Source organism: Theropithecus gelada, chromosome 1, assembly GCF_003255815.1.
Source record: "Theropithecus gelada isolate Dixy chromosome 1, Tgel_1.0, whole genome shotgun sequence".
Classification (NCBI taxonomy): domain Eukaryota; kingdom Metazoa; phylum Chordata; class Mammalia; order Primates; family Cercopithecidae; genus Theropithecus; species Theropithecus gelada.
Genome location: NC_037668.1, coordinates 41,418,577 through 41,428,869, shown reverse-complemented (window position 1 = coordinate 41,428,869; position 10,293 = coordinate 41,418,577). Strand labels below are relative to the sequence as shown.

Genomic DNA, 10,293 nt, shown 5'->3' with positions numbered 1-10,293 from the left:
TTTTTTTTTTTTTTTCTGAGACGGAGTCTTACTCTGTCACCCAGGCTAGAGTGCAGTGGCGCCATCTCAGCTCACTGTAACCTCTGCCTTCCGGGTTCAAGTGATTCTCCTGCCTCAGCCTCCTGAGTAGCTGGGATTACAGGCACATGTCACCACGCCTGGCTAATTTTTGTATTTTTAGTAGAGACAAGGTTTCACCATGTTGGCCAGCTGGTCTTGAACTCCTGGCCTCAAGTGATCCACCCGCCTTGGCCTCCCAAAGTGCTGGGATTACAAGCATGAACCACTGTGCCCGGCTTCATCTCTTCATTTTCTACTCTCCTCAGGTAGCTGTGCCATAAGAAAGTTGGCATATGTACCCCCACTGAGACGCAGAGAACTGATAGAGAACTGATATTTCTTTAGAGTGTGTACCTCTACGTGAAACTACAGGGAGACTTAACCAGGAGGAACCACGTGTGTGATGCTGCGTCAGGCAGCAGGACAGGGGACCCAATGCTCACCACGCCCTCTTTGAGGCTCCAGGCTGGGTGGTGGCTGTCAGAGATCCGTTAGGAGAGACAATGGGTTTGGTTTTGCTTTTGTTCTTCTCGCTTTCTTCAGTGGGTCTCTGCCAGAGGGACCTCCCTTTTGGGAGCGCTTGGAAGTGGATGTGGCAGCATTTCGGGTTGTTTGAGTGATGGTACAGGGTACCACAGGCATTTAGCAGAGGGAGGTGCAGGGCTGTTTTACTCCAAGAAGAGCTATGTCGCCCAGGTGTTCGTGTAGTGAAACTCTGCACCTGATCCGCTTAAAAAAGACCACCTCCTACCCAGCTTCCAAACGCACAAAACACCTCTGTTTAAACAAACCCAAGGCCCACATGCACAGAGGAAGGGGTTCCCCATTCTCTGTCTCTCCATCTGTCTTCACCTCCCCTTATTTTTCTCTCACTCTCTTTTTCTTGTTTTGTTTTGTTTAAGACAGGGTCTTGTTCTGTCACCCAGGCTGAGTGTAGTGGCGCAATCACGGCTCACTGCAACCTCCCAGGCTCAGGTTCTTCTTCCACTTCGGCCTCCCAAGTAGCTGGGACTACAGGCATATACCACCACACCTGGCTAATTTTTGTATTTTTTGTAAAAATGGGATCTCACTATGTTGCCCAGGCTGCTCTGAACTCCTGGGCTCAAGAATTCCGCCCGCCATGGCCTCCCAAAGTGTTGGGATTACAGGCGTGAGCCACCACACCCAGCTGCCTTCTCTTTCTCTCTTCATTGGCTTCTCCCAGCCCATCCTCGCCTCTGGGCTTCCTCCAGCACCAATCTGCTCCCACTCCCCACCCCCATTTCTTCTTCCCACCCCATCTCTCCACATCAGAGCCTTGCTCCCTGCTGGCTCCCTGGAATCTCCCCTTTACTCACCCAACTGCCAGAACCACAGAGTCACTTTCCTTGCACAAACGAGAGCATATGCCATGGTGGGTTTCTAGAAAATAAATGGTTTTTAACATTCACTAGGAAGGCTTCCTTTGCCAGCCATTGTTGCTGTCTTCTTCTTATAGACACAGCCCTTGGGCCAACGCTGACTAGGTTTTCCTCTACTCCAGCAAAGCGCCAGTCAATCTTCTCACTGATTCTCCTTCGTGGTACTGCCTGAACAACTTTCTCTAAGATACCCACCCTCCGATCCATCCTACAAGTCATTAAAAATATCTGCAAAGCTGTTTGACTGTAGAGTGCAGAGGTTTAGGGTGTGAGCTCTGGATTCAGACAGACTGGAGTTCAAATCTCATCTTTGCCTCCTTCTAGTTTGAGATGACATCGTGCCTAGCACGCCTCTTAACCTCCTGAGGCTCGATTTCCTCATCTGTGAACTGGGGTAATGAGAATATCTAACTCATAGAGTGTTGGAGTTAGAATGAGATCATCCACCTATAGGGTTCTCACAGTGCCTGTGTGTAATTAGTAATATTAATAAATATTGCTTAATAAATATTGGCTGTTACTATCATTCTCATATAGACAAAACCAACATCACCCTTGCATTAAATCCCTTATTCTCAAAGGCTGCCACACTGGGACCCTGGCATTTCACAGATTACAAAGCATATAAAGATGTTTCCCCTCCCCCAATTCCCTGGGAGTAATAATTAAGATAGTTATTATTCTTTGTCTCAATAGTGACTTTTTCCTCTCATTGATTTTTCTCAAATCTTCCTATTTGTCTGTACCAGAATTTGTCTTAGCAACACCTGACGTGACACAAAATGCTGTGTTTTAATTCTTTTCATTTAAAATATCCTTATTTCCAACTAAATAGAGGTGGTGATTGTAAGTAAAATAGTGATATATACATGTATATATTTATATGTATATACATATGTACACATATAAATGCAAGTAAGGGTATATTTCAGGATCTTTACCTTACAGTATCCTTCCTTATATTACAGTATTATTACATTTAACTAAGGATTACATTTAGGTAAATAAGGAGATACATAAGAGGGCAATATATCCCATATTTTTGCCCCCTCAACGATCTGCAAACCATGAACTGCCCTGGTGTTTCCTGGTAATAATAGCAGACTTTAAGCCCCAGGAAGATGCCCATTCTTTCAAGTCATGTTAAGGGGTGCCACCACCCTTTGGGAGGTCTGAGAAAAGGGTTCTTACTCAAGCTCCCCACGGCGCCCCCACCACCGTGGTAGTACACGATGCCAGGCTTCAGGGTGCAGGTGGATGCCTTGGGCTGATACAGCTTCACAGGGATTGTCCCAAAGCGGAAATCTGTGACCACAACATCGGGGTCGTACTTTAGCGGCGGCAGATCGTGCACGAAACGGATAAATTGGGGCATAGAACAGATTCTGAGCTTCTCAAAAATCATTCCCTGTTGGAGAGAGAAGAAGAAATCTGTCGAGATGGGTTTCTTCACAGGCCATCTGGGGTCTGGCCTTCACAACCTACCCTCCACAGGTGACGAAAGGAGTGATTGGAAACTGCAGTCAGATTAGACCACAGCCCTGCTCAAGCCCTCAGTGCCCTCAGGACACCTGCAGGAAAATCCAGTCTCATGCAGGCCCAGGTGACCACAGCACCAGCCAGCTCCTCTCAACCCACTCTCCTGACACCTTCCACTGCAGCCACTACAAGCCAGACTTCTGGGCGCCCTCGATGGCCCCTGTACTTGCAACACCCGCCTCCACCACGAGGCCCTGCTCCACCTCAGCCTGGGCGCGACCTCTGTTTCCAGGGAGGCCTTCCTGTGCCATCCCAGCCAATCTGGCCACCCCAAGCCTGTGTAGCTAACTATAGTGTGGGTACATTTTTTAAAAACAGGAAGGGGGAGTTCCTATCTTTTGAAAATGCCTACTGAACAATTTTAGGATAAAATAATATGATGTCCAAGATTGGCTTCTTAAATAAATGAAAATGAGGGAAAAGTTAGGGACATTTAGGGACACAAGGAAGGGAGATGGGCCAGGAGTCAGTGATGGTGACACTGGAGAGTGGGCACCCTGTTCCCCTTTGGTATAGGTCAAGGTTTCATAAAGAGTTGAAAATACAGCCAGGCACAGTGGCTGATGCCTGTAATCCCAGCACTTTGGGAGGCCAAGGCTGGTGGATCACTTGAGGTCAGGAGTTCAACGCCAGCCTGGCCAACATGGTGAAACCCCGTCTCTACTAAAAATACAAAAATTGGCTGGGCGTGGTGGCTCAAGCCTGTAATCCCAGCACTTTGGGAGGCCGAGACGGGCGGATCACGAGGTCAGGAGATCGAGACCATCCTGGCTAACACAGTGAAATCCCGTCTCTACTAAAAAATACAAAAAACTAGCCGGGCGTGGTGGCGGGCGCCTGTCGTCCCAGCTACTCAGGAGGCTGAGGCAGGAGAATGGCGTAAACCCGGGAGGCGGAGCTTGCAGTGAGCCGAGATCCGGCCACTGCAGTCCAGCCTGGGTGACAGAGCGAGACTCCATCTCAAAAATAAATAAATAAATAAATAAATAAAATAAAATAAAATAAAAATACAAAAATTAGCCGGGTGTGGTGGTGGGCTCCTGTATTCCCAGCTACTTGGGAGGCTGAGGTGGAAGAATCTGTTGAACCCGAGAGGAAGAGGTTTCAATAAGCTAAGATCATGCCATTGCACTCCAGCCTGGGCAATGAGAGTGAAACTCCAGCTCAAAAAAAAAGTTAAAAATACATAAATAAAGAGGGCTCTCCCTCTGGGTATCCTTTCCAGTGTTTCCTAGTCCTTGTCTGTGCCACAGCAATTTTGGCCACGGGTAAAAGACTGCAGGCCTCATTTGAGAACTTTTGTTTTGTTTTGTTTTGTTTCGTTTTGTTTTTCTGGAGAGACAGAGGCCTCACTATGTTGCCCAGGCTGGTGTTAAACTCCTGGACTCAAACGATCCTCCCACCTCAGCCTCCCAAAGTGCTGGGATTACAGGTGTGAGCCACTATAGCCAGCCCAGAACATTTTTAAATACATAAAATAAATATATGGGATTATAAAGAAAAGCAGTTTTTTTTAAATATACTTATCAAAATATTAAAATGTATGACATAATAACATAGGTGCTTCCTTACTAGCACATAGAGTAATAAGATCTAGCTGCTGCCTGACACTATCCTAGTTTCAAAGAAATGAGGAGAATACATGAGTTTCCACAATATCTAATAGGCTATGCAAATATGTCTGATTCCTCTTTGGTGACAGTCGAGGTCTGGCTTTCAGGGCTGTGGTTTGTTGCCTTCATTCCTTGTAGAAAGAATTTCAATTGGAAGTTAGTTGTGAAAATGGGGTAACTTTGACCCCATCCAAATCCATGACCCCCTTGTGTTCTGTGACCCCAGAGGCTCAAGGAGCCCAAGAAGAGAAGCCCTGTTCGACTCCCCTGATGGGTTTTGCTGTCCTCCTTGCATTCTCCACTTTGGGAAGCTGTTTATCTGTAGCTTGTTCACTTGTGGGTTTGGTCCTTTATGGACCACTTCCCCGCCCCCCACCACCTGGACCCTACAAACTCCCTCAAGGCAGACCGGTGGGAACTTTATCTTTCTCGCCTGTCATTGGCCCTAGGGCCCAGAACTGGCGCAGGACACACAGCAGTTGCATGACACATCTTTGCATAAAAAATAAATGAATCAAGAAAGAGTAACAATGGCTACTATTTAGAGAGGGCTCCTTCTGCGCCAGGCATTATAATAAGCCCTCTGGAGAGGGTTATTCATGGAGTCTCCACAAAATGCTGTGAAGCAGGGGCAATTTTCCCTACTTTGTAAAGGAGGAAATCGAGTCACTGTATTTGGGAGCCTGGACTACAGAATCTGAGAGTCAAGGGTAGGAAAACCTAGGACCCAATCACTGCATCTTATAAAAGCTGACTCTGGAGATCAGAAGACTTGAGTTCCTGGGGTCTTTTCTTTTAGGTGATAGCTACATTCTTTTGAATAGCATAGAAGTTATTTTGAATAACATAGAAGAAACACCTAGGGTGTCTCTTGAGAAGAGGCGCTGGCAATTGCTTTTCGTTATGTAAGAAACTTACAAAAAATATTTTGTATATTCAATTTCTGTCAAAGTACAAGAAAAAGTACAAGAAATCCATATTGGCAACACCTACACAGTTCCATTTACAGGTATTTGAACAAATTACACCAGATGTTACCTAGGCAGGTTTCTAGCTCTCAAAAGCAACAACATATTTTTTAAGTCATATTCTGTCGTTTTGCTCACCGACACTAATTTACTCATCTGCTACCTGTTTACTTTGTGGCTTGCTAACTGTAGCTAGCAGGCAGATAGCAATGGGGGCCCAGAGCCTCAGGAAAATTCATTCGTATCTTCACAACTTCGGAGAGTGGTGAGTGCTGTGAATAATATGGACGCATTTATGGACACATGAACTGTACACTTAAAAGTGGGAAAGATGGTAAATTTTATATGCATGTTTTACCTCAATTTAAAAAATAAAACAAACCAACAACAAAAAAAGGAAGTCAGATGGGAGACACACAGGTGGATAGAACCAGACTGGTTTTCTCCTTCTGTTAACTGAGAAAGCAGATCATTCTTCGAATTTTGTGGATATTAGCCGGGGCTAGCTTCAGAAACACCCAAAGAGGCTGAGAACCACCTAATAGAGATTATGCAGGTTTCAGAAGGTGCGATCCCCCATCACTGCGGGCCCCATGATACCGGTGTTCATTCAGCTAGAAGTTTCTGGTGTGTGATTTTTCCTGTTCCCTTCCTTAATGCTCAGCTGGAGGGGACACACAAAACACAAAACTCACCCATGTCACCAGCAACTGGAAGATGCAATGAAGGACTCTCAGTTTCACGGGGTGGCCAATCGCTGCCGGGATGTGCACAATGAAAAACTGGCTGCAAATGACCCATAGAGTGACCCCTAGTGAGAACACACAGTCTGCTGCGAGGAAGATCAGGGCCAGGACCCACATGCTGCTTCCAGCTCAGAGCGGGCTGAGAGGAAGCTGTGCGCAGTGTAAACCATTTAGGACACGGTTCGGAGCCGCAGATCTCTTCCATTTATAAGCCACACCTGCCCTTCCCCACCTCCCTCCGTCCCACAAACACTGACCCAGCCCAGATGAGTCACAGACTCAGGTGAGGATGTGGTTCTAGGACAGGGCCCATGCAGAGGGGAAAGTGACCCATCCAGCCTGATCCAGCCAGAAAAGAAAGTTCTAGAGTCTCAGCTTACAATCTGGCACTGCTAACTAGAAACAGTCTTGGGTAAGCCACAAGTCACAATGGACATCACAAACACAATTCCTCCCACCGGTCCTTGGACCTCATCCCCCACTCCCTGATTCAACTCCAGCTTATCATCCATCCATCAGCCTGTGGAGGAGGTCCCAGAGCTGTTGTACAGCAAGCCATTCTCTGTATGCCATTCTTCCTCCAGACCTCGGCCGGGCTCCATGCCTCCCCTCTTGCTGGTCTCTGCTCAAATGCTGCCTTCTCAGTGAGGGCATCCCTGGTAATCTTATTTAAATTAACTCCCGCCAGCATGACTACATCCACCTTCCCCATCCCCCACCCTTCCCCATCCCCCAGCTTCCCCATCCCACCACTTTCCCCATCCCCCATCTTCCCCATCCCCCACCTTCCTCACCCCCCCACTGCTTGGTTTTTCCCTGTGACCTTTATCATCACCTGCCTCACTTGTCTGCTTATTGTCTGGGAAGACAGGGATTTTCTTTTTGTGCCATTTTATCATCAGAGGCTGGATCAGGGCTTGGTACTTGTAGGTGCTCAGCAAATGCCTATGGAGTGACGGAATGAATAGACAGGCTTTGTCCTCTTTCTTGCAAATCCAGGAAACTGTGCTTGCTTGCCTTTCCAGGTCAGGTCAAAGGTTGATGTCACCATTAGAAATCTTCCCCTAACAACCAAGTCCCACATCTGCAGTAACAATAGCAATATGTGCTGTGTCTCCTGCCTCCCTGCTTGAGTGAGAGAGCAGTGGTTCTCAGACAGGGGAGATTTTACCTCCCAGAAGATATGGGAATATCTGGAAACATTTTTGTTGTCCCCACTCAGGAAGGGGCAGAGGGCTGGTGCTGGAGTGCCATAGACAAGAGGCCAGGGATATTGCCAAACATCCTGCAATGCACAAAGACTTATGCAGTCCACCAAGCTGACAGTAAGGTGGTTGAGAAACCCTGCATTTGCAACACTTGGATTTAAATCCTGGCTCTGCCGAATGCCAGCATGCTGATCATGAGCAAGTTATGTGCACTCAGCCTCAGTTTCCAAGTCTGTCAAATGGGGATAATAATAGTACTCCCCACTCCATAGGATTGTTGGCTGCCTCAAGAACACCAGCCTGTGTCAAGCACTAGTATGAGTCTGGCACATGGGAAGACTTAATTAGATGTCAGGAAGCCGGCCTGAAGCTTGTTTTCTTTCTCTCTCTTTTTCTTTCTTTCTCTTTTTCTTTCTTTCTTTCTTTCTTTTTCTTTCTTTCTTTCTCTTTCTTTCTTTCTTCCTTTCTTCCTTTCTTCCTTTCTTCCTTTCTTCCTTTCCTTCCTTCCTTCCTTCCTTCCTTCCTTTCTTTCTTCCTTTCTTTCTTTCTTTCTTTCTTTCTTTCTTTCTTTCTTTCTTTCTTTCTTCCTTCCTTCCTTCCTTCCTTCCTTCCTTCCTTCCTTCCTTCCTTTCTTCCTTTCTTTCTTTCCTTTCTTTCTTTCTTTCTTTCTCTCTCTCTTTCTTTCTTTCTTTCTTTCTTTCTTTCTTTCTTTCTTTCTTTCTTTCTTTCTCTTTCTTTCTTTCCTTCCTTCCTTCCTTCTTTTTTTTTCTTTTTTAGAGATGGGGTCTCGTGCTGTCACCCAGGCTGGAATGCAGTGGTGCAATCTTGGCTCACTGTGGCCTCCATCTCCCAGGCTCATGTAATCCTCCCACCTCAGCCTCTGGAGTAGCTGGGACTACAGGCGTGCACCACCATGCACGCCCATCTAATTTTTATCTTTTCTTTTTTTATTTTGTGTGTGTGTGTGTGTGTGTGTGTGTGAGACTGAGTCTCGCTCTGTCACCCAGCCTGGAGTGCAGTGGCACAATCTCGGCTCACTGACACCTCTGCCTCCTGGGTTCAAGCAATTCTCCTGCCTCAGCCTCCCAAGTAGCTAGGACTACAGGCGTGTGACACCATGCCGGCTAATTTTTTGTATTTGTAGTAGAGACAGGTTTTCACCATGTTAGCCAGGCTGGTCATGAACTGCTGACCTCAGGTAATCCACCTGCTTTGGCCTCCCAAAGTGCTGGGTGTCACACTCATCCCTGTGAAGAGACCACCAAACAGGATTTGCGTGAGAAACAAGGCTGTTTATTTCACCTGGGGGCAGGTGGGCTGAGTCTGAAAAGAGAGTCAGTGAAGCGAGATAGGGGTGGGGCTGTTTTATAGGATTTGGGTGGATAGTGGAAAATTACAGTCAAAGGGGGTTTTTCTCTTACGGGCAGGGGCGGGGGTCACAAGGTGCTCAGTGGGGAAGCTTCTGAGCCAGGAGAAGGAATTTCACAAGGTTAATCGCTCAGTTAAGGTTGGGCAGGAACAAATCACAATGGTGGAATGTCATCAGTTAAAGTTGGGCAGGAACAAATCACAATGGTGGAATGTCATCAGTGAAGGCAGGAATCGGCCATTTTCACTTCTTTTGTGATTCTTCACTTGCTTCAGGCCATCTGGATGGATACGTGCAGGCTTGGGCTCAGAGGCCTGACACTGGGACTACAAGCATGAGCCACTGTGCCTGGCCTATATTTTTAATAGAGATGTGTTTTCATCATGTTGCCCAGGTTAGTCTTGAACTCCTGGACCCAAGCGATCTGCCCACCTCAGCCTCTCAAAGTGCTAGGATGACAAGCATGAGCCACCCGTGCCTGGCCAGGACTGAGCATTTCTATGTGTTCTTCAAACTCCCTCATTTTTCTCATATGCCCACAGAAAGACAATGTTTTAGCCCCTAAGGCATCTGGGTGGGACCAAGTAATGCATTCTAGCCACTGGAATGTGAATGAGAACACTGTGGCCATTCCCTGGCTATATACCATGTCCATGTGATTCCCCCAATGATTGGCCACAGAGTCTCCACAGAATCTTCTGTGCTCCCTTGCTCCAGAGTACATGACAAGGACTTCAGAAGGTTGAGCCTTACAATGGCAGAGCTCAGATCCTTGTATTAGATATGAATTCTAAATTTCTCTTCAAAGAATCATATGTCAGTATGTTCAGTTCTTTACCTTCTACTTTTAAACTTAACTTCCTCATAAAGCAAACTTTTTCGATCACCTGCTCCACCCTGACCCATTCGAATTACCTTCTCTGCACTGACTCATTCCGATAACCTGCTCCGCCCTGACTAATTCTGATTACCTACTCTGCCCTGACTGATTCTGATTACCTGCTCCCCCTTGAATCATTCTGATTACCTGCTCCATGCTGACTCATTCATTTTTCCCACCAAACCACTCACCCCCATCACTCTCTTTAAATTAGCCAATCAGAATTAGTTAGCCTGTGTGGTCTAACCCTAGCCAATAGGGTGATGACACAGTAGAAGGGGCCACCTGAGTCAGGGATAAGAACCCCTTCCCCTCCCTTGTCCAAGTGTGCACTCACCATTGCTCCATCTCTAAGGGCGCATCCTTCTATAGAAGTAAATCACCTTCTGAGAAGAAAACATTTGTATTTTAGTGCTATTTCTTTTGCAGCACCAAAACTTTACATATAACAATTTTGGGGCTCGTCCAGGATTACATTCCCCTCCAGGAGCGGTCTCTGGTTCTCTC

The 10,293-nt window shown here is 46.6% G+C and overlaps 1 protein-coding gene across 1 annotated transcript in view; it reads right to left on the bottom strand.

The window, feature by feature from the left end:
- Positions 1 to 6,507, bottom strand: part of AADACL3 (arylacetamide deacetylase like 3) — an 11,834-nt gene extending 5,327 nt beyond the window's left edge. Inside the window, exons 1-3 of the mRNA XM_025361350.1 lie at positions 6,279 to 6,507; positions 2,655 to 2,871; positions 1,401 to 1,464 (exon numbers count right to left, since the gene is read on the bottom strand). Of these exons, the coding sequence (XP_025217135.1) occupies positions 1,401 to 1,464; positions 2,655 to 2,871; positions 6,279 to 6,446 (449 nt within the window). The 5' untranslated portion in view covers positions 6,447 to 6,507. The remainder of the gene's footprint in view (positions 1 to 1,400; positions 1,465 to 2,654; positions 2,872 to 6,278) is intronic.
- Positions 6,508 to 10,293: the final 3,786 nt, after the last annotated feature.